At 54.7% G+C, this 26,275-nt stretch overlaps 6 protein-coding genes across 6 annotated transcripts; 3 read left to right on the top strand and 3 right to left on the bottom strand.

Moving 5' to 3' along the window:
- Nucleotides 1-7: 7 nt before the first annotated feature.
- Nucleotides 8-1,315, bottom strand: CMQ_4751 (uncharacterized protein; the record flags this gene model as incomplete). The annotated part of the gene is made up of 1 exon (XM_014312907.1): nt 8-1,315. One exon carries the CDS (start codon nt 1,313-1,315, stop codon nt 8-10), a length of 1,308 nt encoding a protein of 435 aa, XP_014168382.1.
- A 5,141-nt stretch (nt 1,316-6,456) lies between these two features.
- On the top strand, nt 6,457-8,627 carry CMQ_4592 (c6 zinc finger domain containing protein; the record flags this gene model as incomplete). Its single annotated transcript, XM_014312748.1, has 4 exons — nt 6,457-6,565; nt 6,761-7,437; nt 7,499-8,210; nt 8,278-8,627. The coding sequence occupies 4 exons, from the start codon at nt 6,457-6,459 to the stop codon at nt 8,625-8,627; spliced, it is 1,848 nt and encodes a 615-aa protein (XP_014168223.1).
- A 377-nt stretch (nt 8,628-9,004) lies between these two features.
- CMQ_4558 (uncharacterized protein) lies at nt 9,005-10,094 on the top strand (the record flags this gene model as incomplete). The annotated part of the gene is made up of 2 exons (XM_014312714.1): nt 9,005-9,920; nt 10,054-10,094. 2 exons carry the CDS (start codon nt 9,005-9,007, stop codon nt 10,092-10,094), a joined length of 957 nt encoding a protein of 318 aa, XP_014168189.1.
- Nucleotides 10,095-10,141: 47 nt separating this feature from the next.
- CMQ_4276 (uncharacterized protein) lies at nt 10,142-12,289 on the bottom strand (the record flags this gene model as incomplete). The annotated part of the gene is made up of 1 exon (XM_014312432.1): nt 10,142-12,289. The coding sequence occupies one exon, from the start codon at nt 12,287-12,289 to the stop codon at nt 10,142-10,144; it is 2,148 nt and encodes a 715-aa protein (XP_014167907.1).
- Nucleotides 12,290-13,031: 742 nt separating this feature from the next.
- On the bottom strand, nt 13,032-15,500 carry CMQ_4542 (fructose-2,6-bisphosphatase; the record flags this gene model as incomplete). Its single annotated transcript, XM_014312698.1, has 4 exons — nt 13,032-13,889; nt 13,957-14,118; nt 14,194-14,965; nt 15,199-15,500. The coding sequence occupies 4 exons, from the start codon at nt 15,498-15,500 to the stop codon at nt 13,032-13,034; spliced, it is 2,094 nt and encodes a 697-aa protein (XP_014168173.1).
- Nucleotides 15,501-21,348: 5,848 nt separating this feature from the next.
- Nucleotides 21,349-25,910, top strand: CMQ_4489 (ribonuclease; the record flags this gene model as incomplete). The annotated part of the gene is made up of 6 exons (XM_014312645.1): nt 21,349-21,539; nt 21,656-22,879; nt 23,077-23,127; nt 24,237-24,304; nt 24,469-25,501; nt 25,553-25,910. 6 exons carry the CDS (start codon nt 21,349-21,351, stop codon nt 25,908-25,910), a joined length of 2,925 nt encoding a protein of 974 aa, XP_014168120.1.
- Nucleotides 25,911-26,275: the final 365 nt, after the last annotated feature.

Here is a 26,275-nt window from a genome sequence, read left to right as displayed (position 1 = left end):
TGCTGCTCTACTGGTAGGCAAATGTGCTTCCGTACGTGCTCAGGCTGGTCTCCGATGTGAGCAGCGAGCCGGTGGCAGCCCAGAAGTAGGCATAGCGCTGCACAAAGGAGAAGGTCGCGTTGTTGTCCATCTGGTCCATGACATCGATCAGGAAGCTGTTGATCTCGTCGTCCGAGCCGGTGGGCGCAAACTCGGTGATCCAGATGTCCTTGCCACACGTCTCGTGCGCGTTGATCAGGTGGGTCAGGAAGTCGTTGGTGTCTGCGGTGTTGTACCAGTGCAGAGGGCAGAAGTCAAAGTCGCAGTTGCCGTTGCAGGCAGAGAGGAAGTTGGCGAGCCAGCTGATTCCCGCGCCCTCCAAGTTGCTGTTCGTGATGGCAGGAGTGCCGATCTTGACCCTTCCAGAGTACGGGTTCATGTACTTCTGGTGAGCAGTAGCAGCCGTGGCCGCATCCGTGTTGCACTGGCCGGCGTTGTCGCACTCGTTGAAGCTGAGGAAGTACTTGGAACCGCCGGCGATTGCCTTTTCGGCCGCAGTGTCCCAGCCATTGTAGTCGTTGGGGCTCCAGAGCATGGGAACAAACTCGATGTCGGACGGAGCGGACGAGTCGGCCTCCTTGCCCCAGTTGTACGACCACGTGCACTTGGAACCAGTGCCCAGGAAGTTGCTCAGGAGACTGCCGGTGTTGTAAGCCAGACCACGCTTGGCGACCGAAGACGTGGTCGTGGACACAACAGTAGCAACAGCAGCGGCGGCAGTAGTTGTGGGGACCGGAGCCACCGAAGTCGTCGTCGGCGTCTCAATGAGAGCGTCGGCCTTGTTGATCACGCTCGACACAGCCGCTGCCACAGACAGCGTCGTGGGGACGGGGGCAACGGTCGAGGACGTTGAGGATGTCGTGGGCACAGGGGCGACCGACGACGTGGAAAAGGTGGTAGGCGACGGCGTCGAGATCGACGAGGACGTCGAGGTCGAAGACGTAGTCGGTACCACAGAAGATGCAGTCGGGACCACGGAGGACGTGGATGGCTTCACGGACGACGACGTCGAAATAGACGAAGACGAGGTGATGGTGGAGGAAGTGTGGTGGGTGTGGGCACCGCCCTTGAACATGGTCTTTTGGGTGGTCTCGGAGAATTCCTCCCAGACGGTCACGGTGCTCCAGTCGGTGACGGTGACGACGTCAGTCTCCTGGTACACGACCGCCCGCTTGTCGTGGACGTGGTTGTGCACATGGCGGTGGACGTTGAGGGCGAGGGCCTCTTGGGTGAAGAGAGCGGCCACGATGGCCAGGACCTGCTTGTTGTTCAGCATGTTGGTGAATTTGTTTCGTTGTGTCGAGAAGTTCAAGCAAAACAATGTAGAGAATGCCGTTGGATGTGATGTGCTTCGTGACCGGGAAATAAAGGAATGAGCAAGTGCGCGGTCTGTCAAAGACGCAGAAAGGAGTGATGCGTGATTGATTCTGTCGACAGGATCTAGAGAGAGCAAAGATGCAGTCGAAACTGGCGACCCGCAGTGTTAAAAGAGAATGAAATGGCGATCGAGCCAGGGAAGAAAGAGTGTGTACCAGGGGGGGAGGGGGGAAGAAGAGGTTAAAAAGGAGCAAAAGGGTGAAGGGAAGTGAAAAAAAGATGAAAGGGTGTGTGGAACAGGAGCGGGCTGGGGGTGTGGTTGCGGGGACATGGCCAGAAAGGGAAAGAGAGGCCAGGCAAAGGGAAGTGCACGAAGACGATAATCGACAAGGGCTTCCACAGGTTCGGCCAGCCAGCACAGCCAGCCACTGCAAAGTATGTGAGATAGTGCGTTGTGGGCGGGCACAGACTGCCCCTCCCCCTGTCGAGGCGGTGTCGTGCGAGCGTGGCCTGCGGTACGACTGTACGACTAGTACCTGATAGTGCCAGGGGCATTCAGGAACCGCGATGAAAGTGGGGCGGCGGGGTTGGCCGTTTGCAGCTTTGTCAGTAGTTTTTTCTACTCCATCGCAGGGCGTTTCGCCGGACCGTGCTAGGAGGCCCTCTCGCTGCGCTGCTCGTTGGGCCTGCAACGTTCTGTCCGGAATATCGCGTTGCTAGCGTGCTCGGCGGACACGGCGCTATGCAGGAACAGGCCAAGCGCAGGTACTCGTCAGTACGAGTACACGTTGCGGGCTGGACCTGCAGCACAGCAGACGGCTGCCGTGGCCGGCGCACACATAGTAGGATACAGTGTACTATGTACACCGGCGGACCCACCTGACAGCTGCTGGTCTGGTTTCAGGGCACGTCTGCCTCGACCCAGTGGCTGGCTGGCAGGGGCTGGCAGGGGCTGGCAGGGGCTTGCCAGAGGGCGTCTCCATTCCGATCTAGAATCCTCAGGAATGTGGGCAGTCGACTCGGTACTCGCAAGCTGGGCACGCGATAGTAAGGAATAGTGTCTGCGTACTACTCCGTATGTAGATGCAGACAAAGGCGAAGAAGGGAAGACGGATTGCAGACTCTTGGCTTGTTCGTACATGTCCAATCGGCCAATGCAGGCCGCTGCGCTGTCGCTTGGCATCCGAAAGAGTTTTTTCGTTCCTTTTTTCTCAGCCGGAACACGGACTACCGGCTGCTCTACGACCAGACTCTGGCCTGGGGCTGGAAACACCCTCAATCAAACACCAACGCACAACAAAAGGAATGAAACAAGGATCAAGATCAGGTAACCAGGCGGGAAGAGGCTGTCGTGGAAGAACACGTAGCCACCAGCGGGTACCCGACGGCATGCGCAAGTTGTGCTGTCACACCGGAGCGAGCCACTGATATCTTAGTTGTGGGTCGGGCACGACGGTTGTGCACATACTATCTGACTGTTTCTTTCTCTCGTTTTGCCTCCTTTCATGCACCCACCCCTGTCGCTGGTCCTCCAGCCGGCCGCTTGCTGTTGGCAGAAAAAAGAGACGGGAACAAAAATCGGCTGCTGCGTTTCCATCTCTTTGTTTCGACTTGTCTTTTCCCAGCTTGGATGCGATCTGGGCAGAGACGGCATAGGGAACACGGAGTACTCCGTATATCTGCAGATGTGCCCACAGCGGGCTCTCGTTGCCCTGCAGGCAAGGCAAACTCACGCCACGCTGATGCCCAGCCCTTGGCCAGACATGCCGAGCACCAGTCATACTCCGTAGGCTGAGTACGTAAGCCTAGTGCGCCATCCCCTCTGCCGTCTCATTGGACCCATATTTCCCGCCGAGCAAAAACGCATACTACTATGTACGGAGTATGCAGCCCCTGGCATTATAGCTTCCTCCTACTCGTAACCCCCCCTGGAAAAAATACCACCCTGGAACGACCCCATCCATCTGACATCGACCATCGTCGCCATCATCAACCCACCCACCCGAAGCGATCTCCCTTTGGCGCGAATCCGAAACCTCTAGCGAAATTGACCGTCCGCTGCAACGGTATCGTCTCCTATATACGAGTGCGTCGGAGTGGCTGCCTGCTGGGCTTCTCGGGCACACCCAAGCAGCCCCGTTCTTCGGCGACCTGGCTGCTTCCCGAACATACGTCGTCGTACATAGTAAAAAGCTTGGCTTTGATCACCGACGACGGAACTGCTTCCGAGTAACATCCCTGCATCGGCGGTTTCTTCTAATGGCTTGCGCTGTCTTACATAGTACTCGTAAGATACTTTTAGTCCTTTTTGCATTTTGGACTCGTATCTTGCATAACGAGCCAGCAGAACGTTATGGCCGTCCCGACTGCGGTTGGTTACTGATCTAAGCTGTCGCCCCCTGCTGATTATGCATACGACGTACTCCGTACGAGACATACGTATGCACTTTCCCATGATAGGGGGATTCGTGTTTCTGCGTAAACGAGTGGGCCGAGAAGAGAAGGAGTGATCTCCGCTCCCTGTCAGCCCGAATTTCTCTGCTGTCTTGCGACAGCAGAATCTGTTGTCTGCTTGAATAGCAGTATACCTGCAACGGCAGCTTGATATGAGCATAAATGGTGCCCATCCGTCCTCCACAGCACGAATGCTCGTATACGAGCGTTTGTTGACTCGCCGTACATAGTAAACATGTGGACCCTCCAACGAGACGGAAGGGGCAGACCGAGAAAAACAGGGCATATAAGATCGCGAGCTGAGGTGCAACTGCGCCGCCGCTGTCAGCTGTCACTGAGCGAGAACAGGAAGTCAGTCCGCGCGCTTTGGGCCTTTCTGATGTTGTTGTTTCTCGTATTCCTTCAAGTGCCAGGTTTCATCCCCCCTCCCCGTCTACAAGTACGGCTGCCCGCATTGCTTTCTCCCTGTCTGCCTCCACTTTTGGTATAAAATCCTGCTTTCCTATCAGTACCAGAACCAAACTTTCTACCCGTAGAGCTGCTGCGAGTACGAGTACGAGCATACAAATGACAGCGCGACGGGTCAGGACGCTGGCCGCAGCTCGTGGGAAACTGCGCTCTTCAGTGTCCATAGCTGGGAATGTGGTTACTGCGGAGTTTTCCGTACTCCATACGGGAATCGCAATGTACATGCGGTCGCAATTATTTGGGCTGCAACAGAGTGTTACCCGTCTTCCAAATGTCGATATTCATTATCTCGGTTATATCCGGGCTGACAGGCTTGCGGGCTTCCCCTAGTCCATTGCGTATTACGACGTGTGTACGGAGTACGTCGTAGCCTCCTTTGCTGTCATCTACTTTCTGCAACACGAAAGCATGCTGCGGCAAGACCACCAAGACAGTTTTTACACCATATACACAAGGCCCGGAAACATATTGCCCGTCTTTGCCCGCATCTGTATACCACGCTTGGAGGCTGTATCTTGTTGGAAGCTATCACAAGTACCAGGCTTCTGTTAGCACGACTAGGCACTCTACATGGAACATCGTTGAACACGGAACTACAGTGACGCCAACGTGCTGCCAGACCTGTTGTGTGCGGACTGCAATGAACAATACCACGTAGAGAAACATGTCAAAGGAAGAAGAAGCAGGCTTGGACCTGGTCGCTGCAGGGGTTAAATGTTCTCTTCCAACACAATAGTGTATTTATGGGCGAGGCTGCCTGCTCTCCTATCTTACATAGGCAATACTCCTCCGCTCTCTGTAGTAGCGGTCCGGTCGGCTCCCTGCCAGTTCGCCCGTTTCCATTCCAGCCGATGGCTGCCAATAGCACTGAAAAAAGGGCAGGATTAATTGAGACACGAACAGCCGCCATCTGACTGGCTGAAATCCGCACTACAAGATCTAGCCCTCCAACTGATATTTCTCCCTTTCGCCCTCCCTGGCTGGCCCCTGTGGCTGGTCTGTCTGTCGTGCGTAGTATGCTCTCTGTACGGACTTGTCGCCAGCGCCGGCACGACTGTGCCGAGGTTTGGCAAGGTGTACGAGTTGGACGGCTAGCCGGCACAGCTGCATTAATAAATCATATGCTCATGTGACCCGATATCTTGCAAGAACTGCCACGAGCTCAGCATCTTGCATAGTACGATGGGCTCGTCCCAACTCTCCCCCTCCTTAGCGCTCTGTGCTATTGGACAGAACGTGCCGTTTACGAGTTCGATACTCAACAATGCAACGCTGCCCGCCGTCCGTGGTTCGAGGTGCCGTGGCTGGTGGCCAGACGCGTCTATCGGAAGCCGACCCCCTTTTTTCTCCAAGATACGCGACTCTGGAGACGTGGGATGCGACGGACGGAGTATCGGGCTCGCAGTTGTAGGCTATCGAGCGGCTGAGATACGAGCACAAACTTCGGTGGACTCGATCACGGCTGCCAGTGCCTCAAAAGGAATTGGCTGATAATGGGTACAGCGAAGTGAGCCCTAGCCCGAATTGCAGGGCAGCAGCCTACTGAACAGGCTGTGGTGGCTGTGCGTGAGTCACCCGCTAGAAGGGAAGGCAAAGGAGCGAGAAGGAAGGGGGAAACAGGCAAGACAGAGCGAAGAGAGGGGCTCCTGGATCGGGCTCTTCCCAATCAGAGCGGCTGAAGAGACAACATAGCCACGAGTGAGACCGGGCCCAGCTGGTTAGGCTTTCTTTGGTGCAGATCGACAGACACGTGATGTGCTAACGAGCACGATTATGCATACTCTTAGTATGGCGTTCTTGGGGAAGGACCCAACAGTGAGATCCTCCTTTTGCGCAGACGCAACGAGAGCCGCATCTGGAAGATTTGTATATTCTGCGTTGGACACACGCGAGGCCGAATTTGACTGCGCGGTTTTATATCTTTGGTCTGCGGGGTTTGGTTTTTCTTCTTCCCGGTAGGGCACTTCCACAGGCTGAGCGTTAAGCTGAACGCTTGTACTGTTGTAGCGGCTCGACAACTGCCAACAAGATCGCCCGTTGGCCCCCCCGGCCCCCCCTCCCCTGATCTGCTGGCCTATTCCCCGTTCTTATTTTGTGGACTCGTCTGGTCTCTTTTGACCCTTCTCCAGCTTCATCAACAGAAGGGATTTCTTTGTTGTTACCCCGGACTCCGACAACATGGACTTTGGCCATCTTGAGTTCGACACGCTAGGTGCTGGCGACTCGGCTTTGTCGACTCCCGAGTTCGATTTCTATGGCACCTTTATGCCGACAGGGGACGTGACCGGTGGCGTTGGGGGCCTTCAGCCTCTGTCCGGCTACCAGTATCAACAGCCTCAACATCAGCAGCATCACGAGCATCATGAGCATCAGCATCAGCATCAGCATCAGCATCAGCATCAACCACGACAACTTCAGAACCACCAGCACCATCACGTCCGGGAGGAAGACAGCTTTGATGACATGACATATTTGACCTCAGAGGAGAGCGTGGCCTCGGCGGTATCAGTCGACAGTGGCCTGCTGCCCACGACAACACCAACGACGACCGGTGCAATCCTGGTGGCCTACTCGCTGGCCTCGACGGGCGCCATGGTGTCGCCTTTGGTGCATGCCTATGCCTACCCGTCTGGTTCGGCAGCGCTCAGGCCTTCGGTCATCCTGCCGTCGCACTCCTCCAAGGTCTCAAAGAAGACGGTAACGGCAACGGCGACGGCGACGACAACAACAATAACAACGAATAAGCTTCTTCCCGGTCGCCTGTCGTCTCCAGATGCCGATCGAGTTCGTCGCATCTCCGCTGCCGCTGTTGTCAGCCGGCAGTCCGAAGAGCTGTATTCGGCAGCGTCACCAACGTCTCTCAGCAAGCGACTCGAGCGACGCGGCCACACCAAATCGCGGCGCGGATGCTTCAATTGCAAGCGGCGCCGTATCAAGTGCCAGGAAACGCGGCCGTCCTGCGGACACTGCGTCAAGACGGGCCTGCAGTGCGAGTACCCAGCATCACCGCTAGTCAACCACCAACCGCAGCATCAGATCCCGCTCTTCAGCCTGCAGGACATGCGCTTCTTCCAGCACTTTCTGGTGCATTGCTGCCCTCATCAGCCGCTGGGCAACGAGACGCTCTGGACACACGAGATTCCGTGTCTGTCACACAATGTGAGTCATTCTGATGCTGTTGCTGCGATTTTGTTCTTTCTGCTCACGTTGCTTTCCACAGTATGACTACCTGATGCATGCACTCCTCGGCCTGGCTGCGTCCGACCTGATGCAGACTGACGCTAGCCTCGTGGCAGCGGCTATGGACCACCGGCTCAAGGCAATCCGCGCCATCAAGCGAGCACTATCGCCGGTCTCCAAGCAGCGGATCCCGGCGACTCTCTGCTTGCCGCCAGGCGGAACAATTGCCGTGAAGGGTGCCCATGGCACCGACAAAGCCAATGGCAATCTAGAAACGACGTCCTCGTCAGTATCGTCGGTGTCCTCTACTTCACACTCTATTCGTTCCGGAGCAGCGTCACAGCCGCCACCGAGGACGACGTGGGACGAGAGTGCAAGCGGCTCGAGCAATCCGCTGTTTGAGGAGGGCAATGCGCTGATGGCAACGTGCTTCGCATTAACGTTCCAGTCGGTCGAGCTCGACGACGGCATGGTGGAGTATATGACGTTCATCCGAGGCATCCTGCTGGTGGCGATCCAGATGCACATACGCGGTGCCCGACTGCTGTTCCGCAACCTGCTGAACAACGAGCAGGCGGAAATGCTGAAGCCGGCACTGGATCCCATGCCGCCGATCGAGCGGCAATGGGGGGAGGCGGCCGTGGCAGCCGTGGAGGAGCTGGAGCCATTGTGCCGAGGGGATGACATGGCGATCAGCTATCATGCGCTAGTGCTGCAAATTGCGAGGGCGCTGTTGGTGTCTCCGGTTGAATGTGAGTTTCCTCTGCGTGCCTCTGCATTTTGTTTTCTCGTCTGTCGCTCATCCTTCTGACTTATCAGCATATGCGGCCGTGACTCGCCATTATGCCTGGTGGATGCAGCTCCCGTACGAGCAGTTTCGACAGATCATCAACCTGGACCGGCCGGTGTTTGTGTTGCTGGCGACGCATTGGATCGCACTGAAGCAGATTATGGTGCGAATCACCGACGCAGAGAAGTCGTTTGACAGCCGGCTTGTAGGGGAGCAGACGCAGAAGGAGAGCACGCAACACGGCATGGATATGGGCATCTTCCGATGGCTGAAGCACTTAAACCGGCTGGTGAGACCAGACTTTGCGCTGTACAACGAGTGGCCGTTGTGGGTAGAAGTGCAGCTAGACCACAATCCCCGGGCATTTGGCCGAAGCTAGATGACGTTGGCCGTCCAACGAATATACGCCTACTTCGTGCAGGTGGCAAGTGGACGCGGCCCCAACAGGTGTTGGCTCTTCTCGACAGAAGTGAAAGTTCGCCTAGTGGAGCAGCTTGTGACGCCTGGCGACTGAATGAGGCTAGCGCGGCCGTATTTTGCATCGATCAGAGTAGAACCTGACTGCAGACAAGGCTGAGTAAGAGCTGAAAGGATGATGTAAGATGAGCAAGGCGACTTTTGTCTTTCGCATAGTTCGCATCAAGATGGAGATATAAAGGCGAGAGACGTGCAGCGTGACCGACGACTGATGGTGGACAGACAGCCATGGCTTTACAGCCTTAACCTTTATCAGCCATTTCAACCACGCTGCACATCATGACAAGTTCAGTGGTAACTGACAGCGCCAGCTGCCTTGTCGATCCCTTTGCCGACGACGTGGCGGCGCTCACGGACTCGGCCGAGACCGGGGACGGCGACGACGGCCAGCAGGACAGTGCTGCGCCGACGCGTAGCTTACGACCGACATTGCAGCTGCAGATCGAGACGGCCGGCAAGGCCCTGCTGTCGGCGCCAGGCCCGGGGCGGATGGATCCGATCCCGACGTATGTCGTGGACGAAGAGGGGTTGCCGCAGGACATCCAGCACCGGCCGGCCTTTGTGTCGATGCGGCAGTCGCAGTGGTCGGGCGACTGTACGCTTGTTGCGGGCGGCGCGCCGTGGCGGGCGGTGGCTGCCGGTCGGAGCTCCACCGATGTCCGCGTCGATGCCGACGTTGTCGACATGGTGCTGCTGCAGACGCTCAGCCGGACAACGTACAAGTGCGGGCCGGGACGACCGCCGCAGGTGTGGCTGGGCGGCGACGACGAGACGTTTGCGGTGCGGTCCCGGCGGGTGTTTGGGCGTGCGCACGGCTTTGACACCCGGCTGGGCTCGTTTGAGTGGCGATACGGATCACGCGCAGAAAGGCTGGTGGCCAGCAGTAGAAGTGGCAAGGTCGAAAAGGTCGACAGTCTGCTGGTGCTGGACCGTCTGTCGGACACAGCACCGTGCACGCGACGGCCGGTGGCACGACTGATTCGCAGCGCGACACTGCGCAGCCGCGGCAGCTCGGCGTCATCGGCCGGCTCTGGCGGCCGGCTTCAGCTGGACCACGGCTGGTTAGCTGGCGAGGAGATCTCGACCACAACGATGACCGACCGCGACTCGTTTGTGGTGCTGGCAGTGACGACGTGTCTGGTGATGCTCAAGAAGGAGGTGGACCGGCGGCGGGGACAGCAGATTGCCATTATGGGTGCAGTGATTGGGTCTGGGTAGGAGAAGGGAAGAGAGGGAAAAGAGGGAAGAGAGGAAGAGAAGAAGAGGTGAGGGAATTATAAGTGTATAGATAGTATTGTACTACAGAACAAGTCGTACTTTCCCTACAGTCGTTGGGTTCCTGCCTTTTGTGCGTGGCTTCCATTTCTAGTTTGTATCCATGACCGTTTCTCGACTTCCTCTCATAATACCCCTACTCTAATCCATCAGAGCGGCCCCGTGCTTCTCCCCCCGACTCAGCACGTTGATATCCACCTGGGGCTGCTCTTCGTCGTCTGCGCGCGCCGCCCGCAGTGCCTGTTGCAGGCGCCGCTCGCTGCAGCGGGCCGTGTAGCGAGGAAGAGAGGACGTCGGACCGTCGGCCGCGGCCACATCCAGGGCAAAGAGCGGTTCGCCACGATCGGACGTGCCCCAGACCTCGAATGCGAGAACCCAGACGAGCAGGCCGGTGGCGATGGCGACGAGCTGCAGCGACGACAGGTGGCGGGCAGCGGGCAGGGCACAGAGGACGGCGGCGACGGCTAGCCGGTTGGCCAGACGCAGCGGCTTGGTCAGACGGCAGTGCGGCGTGGCCTTGTGGACGTGGGTGGCAGCGATGAGGGCGTAGGCCGCCAAGGCGACGCCGAGACCGGTGCTGTAGTAGAGGCGCAGGCCGAGGCCGAGATGGGACGTGGCCTTGGCCTGAAAGGCCGGTGTGAGGCTGTCGAGCGGCGCGTTGGCGCAGTCGGTGGCCACGACCAGGCGCGACAGAGCGGCCGACGACAGCACAAAGGCCAACGTGAAGAGCAGATGGGCATTCTGCCAGAGCCATGCCGATTCGGCACCGCGGCGAATCGCGTGCACGTGGATCGCGGCGGCCGCGCCGTCAACGTCAAAGTACAGCCAGTTGAGCACAAAGGCCTGCACCAGGCCCAGCACGGCCTTGCCCAGAAACGCGTGCAGCCCGTAGCCGCGGCCGTTCTGGAACAACACCCCCACGACCGAGTAGCCCAGCACCAGCGTCATGAATGCGTTCGTCCGCTCCACCTTGTGCTCGATGCTCACGGCCGGGTAAAAGTCAAAGACCCGTGCCACCAGCGCGCGTCCCACGCGCGTCTGCGCGTGTCCTGTCGCGTACCGGAACGCGCCCACCACCAGCGCCCCGCCAAACAGGTCAAACGCCAGCACCACAAACACGCACGCCAGCCGCACCGGCAGCTCCAGGTGCATGCTCGCTATCCACAGCGCCGCTGCCACCACCGACAGCACCACCTGGCACGCCATCGTGCCCTGTACCAGCGGCACCAGCAGCCCCATCAGCGCGCACCACAGCGCCATGAACAGCCGTGCCGTCACGTAGTAGGCTGCTAGCGCCCGATACGTGTCCGATGTGTCTGGTGACTCCGTGCTTTCTGCACCCGCTTCCGTCGTCCTCTCCGCCACGGACCCGGTCGAGCTCTCTGATGTCTCCCCCCATCCCCCAAACGTCTGCGCCATGTTCGACGTCACCGCCAGTAGGCACGAGAACAGGAACAGCAGCGCCACCCGGCTCATCACGTCGTTGTTCTGGAACCAGCTCACCAGCTGCGTCACGTCGCTCCAGATCTTCCAGCTCAGACAGAACGTCACCAGAAATCGCAGCAGCTCAAACCCGTTTGCTGACTCGGCCGCATGATCGCCGTTGATCGCAATGATCCCAACGTACATCAAGTCGAAAAACAACTCGAAGCTCTGCACCTCTGTCAACGAGCTCGCCCGCCACAGCAGCCCCCGATGGAAGTACTGCTTCACTGTCGGCCGCTCAAAGATCCGCATCCCCTCGCCGCTGCTTGTATCGTGCCATGTCGGCATGCCAACTTTGTCTTCCTCCGACTCTTCGCCATCGCCCGAGCTGCTGCCTAGACTGTTCGCCCGCGATGTCAACCGGCTGATCTGCCGGCTCCCGTGTCCGCTGCCCTCGCCCTCGTCTCCCCCAAATGTCCGCAGCGTCGCGCTGTATCCAAACTTGGAAAAGTGTTCCCCAAGACTCGCTGACTGGTCCGATAGCCGCGACAGCTCATCCGACGCCTGCGAAAGCTCCGCCGTCACCCGGTCCCATTCATCAAAGAACGCCGATCCGTGCTGTGCTCGCAGCGCCTCCCGTCGCGCCTGCTGATGGTCCCGCTTCTCTTGGAGATACTGCTGGTGCTCTGCCGACCCGTGAACCACAACCTCCACCTGTACTCCCCCTCCGTCCGCCTGCTGCTCCCGCTGCACTCCCTTGTACTTTGCGCGCAGCACCTCTGCCTCCTCTGGCAGTGCCACTAATACTCGCCGTCCGTCCGCCAGCAAAAACTCCTGTGGCTTGCGCCGTCGACCTGCCGCCATCTTGTGTCGATCTCGTCCCTGTTTGCTGATGTTGTTGATTGCTGATATTGCCAGTGTTCTCTCTCTCTCTGCAAGCCAAATCAACCCGCTCGCTGCATTCTCCCAGCCTCCCACACCCTACATATATACCACGACAACAATAAAGACCCAACATACCGCGCCAAGAAAGCACCGATACACTAATATGTTGCTATTATTTAGCTCTCTCAGCACCAATCGGCTTTGCGACAGTTCCACCATAAATCCTATCACCCATACTCCGTACCCGGTGGCAAAATCCTGCACCAGAGGCTTTAACCCGTGCTAACGTAAGAGAATATGTAAGCGACCATGTACTCTTGCAAAAGCTCACCAATCAATCAATCAATGACTCTATACTCCGTCTAAAATTCCGTTACGCCTGAAGTTGAGTATGTGACACACTGACCGAACGCCGCTGGCTTTTCCCATTGCCTTCTGCGGCATATATCAATGCAAGCCCTGTCCGAAAAAAAAATATTTATCGCAACCGATCCGCTGTCCAGTCTCGTTTCGAGCAAAAGGTGAGAATATGGGGAAACCAAAGAGCCGAAATAGGAAATTTAACAAGAAAGAAAGAAAAGAAAAGAGAAAAAATGCCCCCCGTACAACACCTCTTATCGTCTTCCAGAGACGCGCCCTGCTCCTCACAATGGAAATACAACGGTCGTGTCCGGATTGTGTCGGCTGCTTGGTGTGACGGAGCTTTCCGTTCAAACCCGCCTCAATTGTTCTGGTCCTGTGTCTTCTGAGGCTTGTAGTCGCGCACCTCATCAAACCAGCCCTGTGCTTCGTTGTAACGGTAGGCGTGGAACTCCATACCGTATGGCTTGGGGTGGATGGCAAACAGCATGCCCAGCGGCACGTCCAGCTCCGCAATATCGTCCCTCGTCAGATCCATAAAGTATGCCATCAGAACACGGCACACAGACCGGTGGCTGATGATCAACACATGGTCTGTCACCCGCTCAATCTCCCGTACCATGTCGCGGAGCCGGTTGATAACCTGCAAATAGCCTTCTCCGCCAACGCCCGGGTAGATGTATTGCAGCTTGTCCCGACGCCGCTTCGCATACTCTTCTGGCTGCTTGAGCGCGATTTCCTCGTAGGTCATGCCCTCAAACGTTCCCGCATTGAGCTCGTTAAGTATCTCCCAAGCCTTTGTATCGTAGTCATCATCTGCATCAAAGTATTCTGCCGTCTCCACGCTCCGCCTGAGCATCGACGTCCACACACAGAAGTTTTTCTCGTCAAAGACTTGATTCAGCTCCGGGTACGGAGGTGTGTGGTCGCCAGGCTGTGGTGGGAAAGAGGCCTGCGCAAGCTTACTTTCCTGCTCCACTGCCCACTCCTTGCGCTTTGCCGTGATGAAGTTGTACAGCGCCAAACCATAGTAGTGGCCACGTTCCGTTAGGTCAGAATCGCCGCCGAGCTTGCCGGCCACATTGTCCGTGCTCTGCCCGTGTCTTGTGATCCAGATCTGTCTTGGGGAGAGGTTGAACGTCGTGAGGTAAGAGGCAATACCGCTGCTGAGGAAACCCGCCAAACGATGGTTGATTATCTTTCGGCCCACGTCAACAATCTATTGAGAGGAAGGTTAGCCACGAGTGATACCTCCCGCCACGTCTTGCATTGTACTTTCGACGTACCTGAATATACTGGAGGTCGTGTTTTTCCTCATACTCGCCAAGTGGCTCGTACGCGCTCTCATAAGCCTTGACCCGGGCTTTGAAATCTTCAAGAGACTTGGCAGGGTCCTTGTTCTTGTAGTCTGGGCCAGAGAGCTTGAGTCGCATGTTGGCTTCGAGCAGCTAACCAAAAGTATCAGCATTCATATCCGACGTGCTAGTGATGATAGTACGCGGGCCGAGGAAATGGGAGCTTACGTTCTGGTCTGTGCAAATACTCTCCACAAAGAGAATGCCAAGCTTGGGTTCACGCTCCTTGATGCGATCGACGAGAATCTTGCGGCGATGCAGAGTGCTGTTGGTGGCATCGAGAATTCCGACAGCGCCGTTATGATGCAGTAGGTAATCAAGGAGGTCGTCGAGAGTATCGAGTGCGACTTGCTCGCGCAGCTTAGAAGCAGATTCGTTTTTCGGATCAAAAAATTCCGCTGTCTGGTCCACTCGTGCCTGTTGTTTGCGCTGCGCAGCCTCATCACCGACAGCAATCGTCGGACAGACATCCAAGTCAGAGCTTTGCTCGGAGATATTGAGATCAAGAGTTGTAGGTTCGGCATTTGGACCCGACGGTATGCCATTCAGAAGAATTGAAGCAGCCTGTTGCAAGGGTGCATCCGCATGGCCGTTACACTGTCGCTCGTCAGGATCCTCTTGGCGGTCTTCGGACAGCTCAGATTGTGACCCGGAAGACCCAGGCACCATGCTGGCAGCGATACGTCTCCGATGGCCCACATTGAAGATACGAGTGTTGTGTTGTTGCCATGAGAGGTAGCGCTGTAGCTTCTTGGTGATGTAAGACTTGCCACGTGCAGGCAGTCCAACCATGATGATCACCAACTTGGAAGCGACATCTCGGTCGGGAATTCGTCCGTCAGGTGAGACCTTAGACCGGGTCATGCCCGGGATGTTGAGCGAGGTTGCATGTGGTCGAACGCGCGGAGTATGGCTGCCCGAGTTCTGCCTCAGTGGAGGGCTATGTGTGACGTAGCTTGTCAGTTGAGTCTTCATCACGTATGAGTTCATGCATGTGCGCAAAGCAAGCACTACCATAGGCCAGTCTGGATTGACCAAGACCACAGCCCGGGCTGGAGTGCCCAGCAACAACAAAGCGCTAGATAGACAAACATGCAAAAATAAAGGAAAATCGTATGGAAATCGAAATGAAACCGTCAAGGGGATTAGAGCTGACAAGCATAGCCCACTTACATTCTCGGCGACCCGGGCGCTGTGGAGGCGTTGCTCCTAGCGTAGGGTGATTCATAATGTGGGATGGTAGGTCTGATGGTAAAGGGCCCGATGGTGCCATTAGGCGCGCTGCCAGGGTACGAGTCAGGAGGAGTGCCAAAATTCAAGTATTTGAGTGCATGGCTGAATGCCGCGTCTTCTGGCAGCGGCAAAAGGCCATTGTATCCGTGGTGGTGCGGTGGGGGCAGTCTGTCGCCTGGCAAGAATTTGGGAGACGACGCGGATGAAGAGGTGGCTGTAGATGTTGCGAAATGTGTGCTCATGGCAAGCTTTGCTAGCGAGGACTGCTTAGACCGTGGTTGACGATAGACTAGATAGAGAAGAAAGGCGACGAACGAGTCGTAGGCGCAAATTAGTGACGGCTGGTGGACGTGAGACTCGGCGGTGCAGAGAGGGGGGAGGCGGAAGATGGCAATAGTGCAGAGGCTCTTGACAGGTTTTGTCGAATGCAATCAGTTTGTTAGATGTAGAAGGCTTTCAGAAAGATGGGGCAGAAGGCAGATAGGAGTGTGTAGACAAGAGACGCAGAAGCTCTTATATATTCAAGCTGGCAGGAAGTAGGGATATTAGGTTGGTTTGCCGCACCTGATTTCTGGTTCGTCTGGTCATAGACGTTCGAAGTCGCTGAAAATGCGGCCATGAACAGCTAGGGGGGGGGGGGGAGTAGGAGAGATTGGGGGGCCTGTGATGATCCGTTCCAGAGACTCCGGCCTATCCAAGGCTGAGTCACAGGGGGAGGAGCTATGCGGGTCTGCCTCAAGTAAGATACGAGTGAGATACTTGTGAGTACTCGTATGGTGGTGGAGCCTTGGGGCTTTGCCCGTCTCCGCCGTCGGGTGTGCTGGCGCACTCTCTGAGAGAAGATGCCTTCTGGGCGGGTACTGCGGCGAGTCTGTAATGGTGTCTTCTTGTCGATTATCGCCACATTAATTAGGCCCGGTGTACGGAGTACTGTGCGCTGGGCTGTTGCGTGCGCTGGACGATTCGTACTGTAATATCGTACTGTCGCTTTATTCTTATACGTCGTAGTCTGGTCCCTCGTAAAGCACAACCAATGGTAGCAGGACGGCTTTTGATTGGTACAAATCGCGCTGCAAATGTACTAAGTGCGATGTTTGTGTAGTCGCAGGAGGGCTATTGGCTGGTCATGTAAGAGATAAGTCGAGTATGGATGGAGCAAGGGGAACGGGGAAGAGAAATAGTTATAATTAAGAAAGGGAAGCTAAATGGGGGAGGGCAAGAAAGAACGAGAAAGCGATGTGGGAATTTGTGCTGGCTGATTCTGCTAACAAAGAACAAGAGACACAAAAGGGAAATTAAGTCGCGGGAAGCAACAGTCAAGACGGGTGTTTCTTGCGTACCTGTGTCCCTATCTGCCCTTTCTTTTCTTTCTTTTCCTTGACCGCCTCGTTCTTTCTTTTTGTGTTAGATCTTGGTCCTTTCGTCGGAGTATTGCGGTCAAGCTGTGCGCTTCTGGTGTATAATTGCGGTTACCCTTTCTGGTACAAAGTGTGCGATCTGCAGCGCCCTTCACAGAGGCCAAGACCAGATAAACACACAAACGAAATTGCTATGCAGGACAGAGAGAATCTAGGGCCGATTTCATTAACTTGATTACCGTAAAAACTATCAAGACGAAGGAGAGGTAGGAAATAGTCAATGGCCGTGACTTTGGGGCAGAATTTTTTGGCGCGAGTCATTATATCATCGATAAGATAGGTCCAGCTCGGTCGTTCTTTCTTGCCTTGAATACGGAGTACATAATATCGACGCCACCTGTCCATTCCCCCAATCCATCCTCACCTAGTAACTGCTACTACTCCGTCTTACTATGTATGGGCTACAAATCGGAGACTCCAAAATCGCCTATTGAATATGGATGGCACAGACATCTACATAGTAGTAAAGACCAAAAGATGTGGCATACAACGGAGGCGTTATTAGGAAGCTTTTACAAGCATTACTCGCTCAAGAATGCCCGGTATATTGGTATACAGTAAGGTACAGCAGGTTTCTGAAGCGAGTAGAAGAAAGTGTATCTTCCAGGCGCTCGATTTGTAGCGTGCGCACTGTTGCGCCGTATGTTGACTTCTCTTACGGAGTATTCTTTCGTATCACTCGTCTTTTACATGGGCCTTTCGACCTGCGAAAGTCGGAGGAGAGCAACCTAAAATGCTTTAGCGCCAGATGCTACCTGCACATATTTTAAGTAGGGTGGGGAATCAAGCAGCGAAACACTTTAAGAGAAGCCTCACCTGCAAAGGTATGAGGGGTGAGTGAAGCAACCAATTGCGACGCAGGACGAGCTTCGGTAATGTGCGCCACGGTAAGCTCCTGCGTACAGTACGTAGCTACAGCGCCTTCCCAACCCTACCACTCCCACGCTCGGCGGCCCCGTGATCGCTCATTGGCGCCATCCTGGTTAGTCCAAAAAGGAACCCAGGCTGCTGGACAGGGCACTACGGCTGCAACGGGCACCAAAAGTGCGCCGATCTGCTTTTTACCCCTCCTTGCACCTACATAGTACAGAACGGAGTTTCTCTCGGGGGAAGTTTACGTGTTTGAGAGGGTTGCATGGCCGCGGCTTTCCCCTCCCATGGAACATCCACGACAGATCCCACCCACAAGTCGGATATCCGAGAACTTGTGAGCATTAAAAATTACGACCGTGCAAATCAGCTTACTATCAGGTGCATCCCATATGGCAAAATTGAAGCGAACAAACCTCGACAAGAAGCGGATAAGGGGGGAAAGGGGAGGGGGAAAGAGAAAAGGAGGAAAAGGAGGAAAGGGGGAAGAGGATACACAAACGGCAAGTCCAGGTAACGTATCCGGAAAGCACGGCCTGCGTTTGTCTGGTCGCCGCCTGCAGGCTTCCCCGAAACCGTGTTGCGCTCAAATTTCACAGGGCGCTTGGCGCTCCCAGCAAGCCTCCTTTTGGAGATTGAGAGCCAAGAGCTATCCGAATGGGGCACGTCTGGAGACTCAGACATCGCCAGAGCCCCCACTTTCTCTCTGCCAGTATATGGGTGGCACGTTGCTTTCCCGTTATAGGGCCAATGGACTCACGTCGTGCTTCGTACAGCGAGTGTGGGAGGATGCTGCCGACTGACGAACAACAAATGCCCCAGCGCTGTTCCACAAATCGAGGCCGTAATATGAGTCAGATTCTCACGTCTGCCAGAGCTATTTCGGACTCGGCCCCGCTATTGGCTTTCCCTGTCGGCCGTGGCTTCCCACAACGTCACACGTTTCGCACCAGCCACGGACCTCGCATGCCTTGAAAATAGAAGCGATACCCTCGTAGGACTTGAAGTCGATCGTCTTACTGCGATGTTTTCCAGGAGGACCCGGCCGCTTCCTTTCAGAAAGCCTTCGCCTCTTTACCTCCATCACCCCCCCATCTTCATCCCCACGCGGCACGAAGCAGATCTAACAAACCGCTCGGGGAGAGAATACTTATGCAGAGAACTAAGGCAGTCTCGGCACTTGCAGTATCTTACATGGTGGCTTGACTTTGTTTACGCAGGGGTCCTGGAGATTCCTGTTTGAAATAAAGATTGCATTAGAGGCCCTAAGACCCACAGTATCGCTGCAAACCATCACGTTACTTCATATGAACCCTGCCTCACATTCAAATTGCCACGAGCTGCAGAATGGGACTACGAATATACGTACGTATCTTACTATGTACGTGGTACCTTGTTCGTAACTATAGTCCAACTGGCGCCACGCCGTACGGAGTACAGGTGAACGCACTTTGCTGATTTAATGCGTGGTTGCGTTTTCAGCCCCTGTTCTGCGATATCATCGTACATACTCTCCGTTTTCATCTCGTGGTCACGAAATATAAGGCCGAAGCAAGCGTATCGCCTTTCTAGGATATTATGATACTTCCACTTCTATGTACCCACCTCGTAATGGCTCGCCGAAGTTCTTCTTTCTTCAAGGGGGTCCTCCAACATCCGTTTGACGTAAAGTGGTTTCATGCGCCATATCTTGGCCGACACAGCATTGTGGCAATGTGTGCGCAAACTTGATATTAGTAACACATAACTCGTACTCTTTTCCTGCATGGGGATATAGACGCTTTCTGATGTCATATTCAATTCCTCACATTGGGTTATGCCAAACTTGGTGTAGGTTGCGGTTTCCAAAAATTGCTTACTCGTATTAGAAACCAGCCGTAAATGTCTGCCAACTAATAATAGCCATGCTCGTGATAATTGCTTCGGCCTTGGAGCTGGTGGTTCTTCACTTGAACCAACTCACTCTGGGAGTGGATACATTTGTTTACTACGTATCATTCTCTGACAATAGGGCCTAAAGAGTCGAGACATATATTCATACGCAGTACGCATTTCTCTTGAATGCAGTGCGCTCCAACTTCCTTCATTCTATGAGCAACTCGATGGCTATGATTATTTATAGTGCCCTACGTATGTTTTTGTGCACAGTCTGTATTTCTCATAAGGCCAGTCCTTCAAAATATGCTAAAAAATAGCAGCAGCTGAACAAAAACTATGCGTCGAAGCCCAAAGCTTCCAGAGCTTCCGCAGATAACACCACTAAAATGGGGAATAATCATACTACCTGAAAGTCGCGATGTTCTCGGGACTTCTTCACTTTGCTAGCGCCGCATAGTTGGACTTCACAGATATAATAGTACTTACTTGATACTCTCAAGGACATTTGCGTATCTTTTTTTTCAAGCCAGGGTGACAAGTGTGTAATCATACCCTGAACAACCGTCGAAATGAGTACATCTACGAGCATAGCTTCGCCCCCGGAAGCCGGGTATGGTGAAATACTCCATCTCTCTTCATGATTTGTATAATCCTATCCTACCGAAGGTTCGAGGATACTGTAGCTCAGACACTCTAGTGACAGACGGACATAATCTGAAAGAGAACACCAAAGTCCGTATATCTGTTAGGTTGAGCTGGATATTTATCTTACGTACTCCATACTCCGTAGAGCTCTTCGGGCCGGATGGTGCGGCATGTTGGGGCTGCAACTGCCGCCTTCCTTTTAAAAACACATAAAACGCAGCGAATCATTCTTTCTTGGCTATTGAAAAAGTCAAGACAAGTTGGAAATCTTGGCATTACTGGAAGAGCATAATCCGAGTATAACATATGAAGCTATGCCCCTTATTCACAATCTAAGATGCGCTGGCATTATTGATAATGAATGTGGTTTTATCTAGTAAGATGCATAGCGTACGTACTACGATAAATCGTGATTAGCTGACCAGTCAAGTACTCGATGAGTCCAGGCGAACAGCTGGGGAAAGAGCCAATGACAGACCCACTTTTATGTATCCTACTACCAGTAATGCACAACCATCACGAAAAAACCCGAAAATAGTTCGCCCAAAAGCTTCATGATAGAAATGCTTGGCTGCTGTGGAATTGTGCTCCTTCCAATTCTATCATTCCCGCCTCACAGCTTCCTTAAAGAATCATATACCATTAATTGCTCTTGCTATATCTGTCTCATCTGAAATCAGATCGCCAAAGGATTTGACCTGATAGGCGCATACCAAACACTCACCAAGCCTGGAAACAAGTGGCGCACGAGTCAAAGAAAACAGGAAAAAACCCGCCCTCGGTGCTTGCTCTTTCTCTAACTGTGGGACTATACTGGATTTAATATATTTTCCAAGCGACACGATCCAACCCGACTCAGATGCGCTTGCCTCCTGCGGTTGAGGCATCGTGATTTCGTCTTCTTTGCCGTGCCTGCAGCCTTAAACTTCACATTCCCCGCATCTTGGCTGCCTACAATACCGATAACGGTCAATCAGTTCCATGATTTCGTGAAGAGGCAACCGCCATGTTCAAGATCTAGGAACTCTTTCTCGGCGACCCCTCCTTATCTTCAAGCACTACACTGTTCTGGTCGCCACCTCCAGGCCAGCCTCCTTGTCGGCATTTTCTGGCCACTGGCCTGTTTGCAAGGACCATCAAAGGCAATAAGAGAAAGAACCCCAAACAAATCCAGCATCAGGGTAACCTGAACGGATCAAAACCAGAAGACCAGGAGACCAGAGGAAGTAGAACAGACGCATACAATCGACCAACACTATCAACTGACCAGGCTGCGACCATGACGCAAGACCTGGACCTAGACAAGGTCATTTCTGGCCAAGACCCCGTTACTAGGAGCCTTGTGCCGGCCCACATTGAGCCTGGCGTATTGATTCCGCTTAAGACGACGCTCGAACTTCGCGACGACCACCAGTGTGGTCAGGCTTTGATCACCCGGTCCCCAATCCGATCAACAAGTGCTGTCATTAGGTTTGTTTCTCCGTGGTCTCTGGGAGCTCATTTCCTCAGTAGCTGTTAAACGGACTAGAAGAGGACAGCAAACTCCTCGCTTATGTTCTTCGTTCTAACACTGGCCGTCTTCTTAGCCTCCTGCGCGACATGCTTCCAGAGGAAATTGTTAAGGGCATGCCTCACCTGCGGCGCTGCGCAAAACCCGCCGACCTGCCGGCTCACTTGAAGTCGCAGTTTATGAACGACAATGCCACGAGCAAACAAATCCATACAGGAAAGTCAAACTGGGTTTACGTTCTGCTTGGCCTAGAGGCCACCATTTCACAGCAGGAGATGGCTGAAGCTCTGTCAAACGTCGATGGATTTGAGGATGGAGTGTTTATTGCTTCAATCCCTGTGCCTCTTTTGGCACCGACATCCCAAATTCAGGCTGCTCTATGGACCACACAATTCTGGCCGACCATGTATCGGAAAAACAACCCGCTTGGTCCACACCCTAGCCTGGTGACCCGGGCCACCGATGAGATTGCCGAAGATGCGCCTCTGTGGATGGCGCTTGCCCATGACATTGCCTTAAAGGCTAAGGAGTCTGGACAAGGAGAGGCGTTGGGCGCCTGTATCGTGTACAGAGGGAACGACGGGCCCCGACTCGTCGCAATCGTTGGCGACGCTCGTTGGCAGCAGCAACCGAAAGGTTCTCAGACAGGCAACCCCATGGCACACGCCGTTCTCCGTGCTATCAGCATGGTTGCCCAAAAGCTTGTTCGTGCTGAGAAGAGAAACCAGCGCAGAACGAGTGCAGCCACGAGCGATGACAGCGCAGTTGTTCCAACAGAACGGGCCAAGGAAAATGTAGCTCCAGTCAACGACCAGTACAAGAAGTTTCGTTCGCCAAGGGAGACTCCGGGAATGGTGCAGTGCGCCGTCCAAGATCGGGTGCGTGACCGTCTGAGCCGCAACAGGGACCGTGGGCACGTCGGCCACCGACAACGGCTTGCATTCGAGCCCTTCCAGGATAAGCCGACCCTGGAGGAAGAGGAGAAGATTTTCATGGAAGAGCATCCCACCCCGGACGGCTACCTCTGCCATGGTCTTGAGCTATACGTTACCCATGAACCGTGCGCCATGTGTTCTATGGCGATTCTTCACTCGCGCATGGGAAAGGTGGTCTTTGCCAACCGCATGCCTCTTACTGGCGGTCTCAGTGCCGAGGATCGTGCTCCAGCACCAAGTACACGTTGTGGTGGCCCAACAGCTAGGCAGACCCAGGAAGAGAAAATTGAGCGCAGTGGAGAGGGCATTTATGGGCTGGGCCTGTTCTGGCGCCGCGAATTGAACTGGAGTCTCCTGGCTTGGGAGTGGGAGTCGCACTGCCATTGTCAGCCTCTGGCGATGGACCCTAGGACCCATGCATGATGACAGGAACAATTGGGATTGATCTCAGGTTGTACCCGGTTGCCCCATATCCTGCCAACAAATACTGTTGGGTCGTAAAGCGACCCAAGTAAGACCGGTTTCTGCCTTTTCATTTGTACATTGTTTTCTTCATTCCCAGGGTTATGGCACGACTCAACATCATGGACGATATGAAGCCGTGGAGACATGAGTACGTCCTCTGGGTTGGCGTTTATCAGCAGCAAGGCATGGGCGGAGAGGGACGGGCTAAAATAGCGGAAAGAAAGGCACGAAGTCGGTCAAGACATGAGAAGCTCTTCACCGCGAAACGTAGTGAGGGAAGGACGATGCACTAGCGGCAAAGACACGACGCATCGCACAGACACCATGGCAGGAGCTACCCCGGACTACATTTGTACCTTAAAATATACCCAAGCTGTCTAGATGATACCGAAGGCTGGCCAGCTGCAATCTGGCTGGCTGCATACAGCAGTTGCACAGCGGGAACAGGAAGAGTAAGGGGCTTGAAGACAAAAATCAAAGGGCTGTAGCGAAAACCCATTCCTTGCATTTGCTTGTCTCCCTGTTGGCTCGGCTGAAAGAGGGGGCCTGCTAGAGAACTCTGCCGAAAGACTCTTTACAGTTTAGCCACAAGATAATTTCAGCCGCCAAAAATCCTATACATAAAAGATGACGGTGATAGAGAGACACAAAATAGCTCCCGAAAAAGTAAGGGACCACGGGAACAGGTCTGATGAGCTTTTTGAGGTCTGCCCAAAGGTTTGCCCTCCACTCACTTTCCCCCCATCTCAGTCACCCTCGTCTGTCTTTCCACACCCCCCCCCCCCCCCCCCCTCCCCCTCTAACATCCACTAAGAACTCTCCACCCTTCCACCCTTCCGTGAACCTCCCATTTTGGATTTGCTGCTTTTCGTACCAACCCCCCCCCTCCCTTCCTCTCTCTCCCCCTTGTTCTCCTCCACCGTCTTCTTCTTTATCTTCTCATTCTTGCCGCGGTATATTATCTGACCATTGCCTTCCACACCCCCTTCGCTTCCCCTGCAAAAGTGATTTTCTTTCCTCCTCTTCTCTCCTTTTTGACAAAATAAGAGCGCACTTGCACCCCGTGCTCCTTCGCCTGTGGCAGCTTCAGACTCACAAAAACCGGGCAGCCATTCGCCCGACTTTGAAATTCTCAGAATTTCAGTCACGGTAGTCTCAGCCCCTCGCAGAAGTGCTGGTGGGTTGCTGTTCAGGAGCTCGCCTGTTGGCTTGAGCTGGTGCTATTTTGCTAGACCTGCACAAGCCTGCGCCTTACAGCTTCAGCAGCTACTACATCACGGGCGCCATAAGGGTGCATCAGCCACTGAAGCTGCCCGGTACAAACGGTTGCTGCCAGCTTGGAGGTTGGAACTCGCCGTCTACCAGTTGGTGAGCGTGACTTCCGGACCGGTTGGGACAAGGAGAGGAAAAGCGACAAGGGGAGCACAATTAATACGAGACCCACAGCAGGTCCTTCTAGCTGGTTACCGAAGAATCTTCCCATCCACAGACAGCAGTACAACAGGGGACACGAAATTGAAGAAGCGCGTCATTGACGAAGCTGAAGACGACGACAACAACGTTGTCTGTCGTCTTCTGCGTCTTCTCGTACGAGTAACGCGCCGTGGCGACAGCTTCTCGTGGCCGAACATACACCGATTAGCACTAGAAAGCACGAACAGCATCGCCAGTATGCCTCCTGCCAAAATGAAGGCGGCCACGATCGCTGCAGCTGCAGCTCATTCTGCCACGGCCTCGACATCGTCCACTGGCACGGCAATCTCCACAACGTCAGGAAGAAAACGGAAGATGGACGAGAAAAACGTACAAAAGTACTACGCCGTACGAGCTGGCGTGCGGCCGGGGATTTATTTGACGTGGCACGAGTGTCAAGCACAGATCGCTGGCTTCAAGGGTGCACAATGTAAGAGTCATGTCCCCGATGCGGCCAGATCGGTGAACGCTTTTGTACTCTCCAAGACGCTTACGTTTGCCCTCTTCCTACCGCCAGACAAGAGTTTCATCAGCCGCGAAGACGCGGCAGCATTTGTTGACGGGAAGAACCCAGAAGGCGGTGCGAAGGACAAGGGCGAACCCCGATTCTATGCCGTGGTGGTTGGCAACCAGTCGGGCATCTATACAGACTGGGAGGCGGCGTCACGGGCCATCAGGGGAGCCAAGGGCCCCAAGTACAAGAAGTTTCCCTCACGAGCAGAGGCAGCAAACTTCATCCGCATGTACGGCAGCGTGGCCACACGGCAGGCTCTAAGTGGTCCCGGCACGGCGAGCAACGGCACCGACGTAGCCAGCGAGGAGGAAGAGGAGGAAGATAACGAGGAGGAGGAGGAGGAAGAGGAGGAAGAGGAGGACGATGCGGCACAGATTCTGCAGCCGCCAGCGAAGCGGACGAAGGCGGGCAACGCAGCTGTGGCGGTGTCGTCGGCAGCAGTCCTGAATATATACACGGATGGCAGCAGCCTGGGCAACGGGAAGCATGGGGCGTTGGCCGGAATTGGCGTGTTTTTTGGCCATGGCGACAAGAGGTGAGCAGCTGCGCACGGGCAGACGGAAAGCTTGGCTAACTCTCGGCACAGGAACATCTCAGAGCGGCTGAAAGGCGAGCCACAGACGAATCAACGGGCAGAGCTGACGGCGATTATGCGAGCGCTACAGGCGGTGCCAGTGTCACAGCCGGTACGGATCTTCTCGGACAGCACATACGCCATCAACTGTGTGAGCGAATGGTACAAGAGCTGGGCGTCCAACGGATGGAAGACGCGGGGCGGTGACCCGGTCATGAACCAGGACCTCATCCGGGCAGTGCGGACATGTATCGACGCACGTGACAAGGCGAGCACGGCGACCATGTTTCGGTGGGTGAAGGGACACAGCAGCGACTCGGGCAACGTGGCGGCGGACCTGCTGGCGAACCAGGGGGCGCGGCGAACATAGTCTGGCGGTCATGGAGGATGGCGTTGGCTTGAATCACCAGTATGGGGCGTTCTTTAGGCTGACAGATTGGCTTTAGCGAAAATATCCATGAATTTAGAGGGGTTGTACGGAGTAGCATACATGTAACTAACGGGAAGTGGGCCCACTTTAACATATCTAGACCTGATTGGCACGCTGCAGCATTCTGACGAGGAAATCATTTCGGTATCTCTGCTGACTACGGAGGTCCCTACCAAAAGTTCGTTCTCACCGCTTTGGCAAAATAGGAAGGTGGGTATAGTGCTAGTAATGTATTGCTACTGTATTTACTACGGCAGTGTTAGTGTAGTGCTATGTGCTAAGCGCCCTGTAAAATTATTAGTAAT

The sequence above is a fragment of the Grosmannia clavigera genome (assembly GCF_000143105.1).
Source record: "Grosmannia clavigera kw1407 unplaced genomic scaffold GCSC_97, whole genome shotgun sequence".
In the NCBI taxonomy this organism is placed as follows: domain Eukaryota; kingdom Fungi; phylum Ascomycota; class Sordariomycetes; order Ophiostomatales; family Ophiostomataceae; genus Leptographium; species Leptographium clavigerum.
The sequence above is the reverse complement of the archived record's forward strand: the minus strand, read 5'-3'. Positions and strand labels throughout refer to the sequence as shown.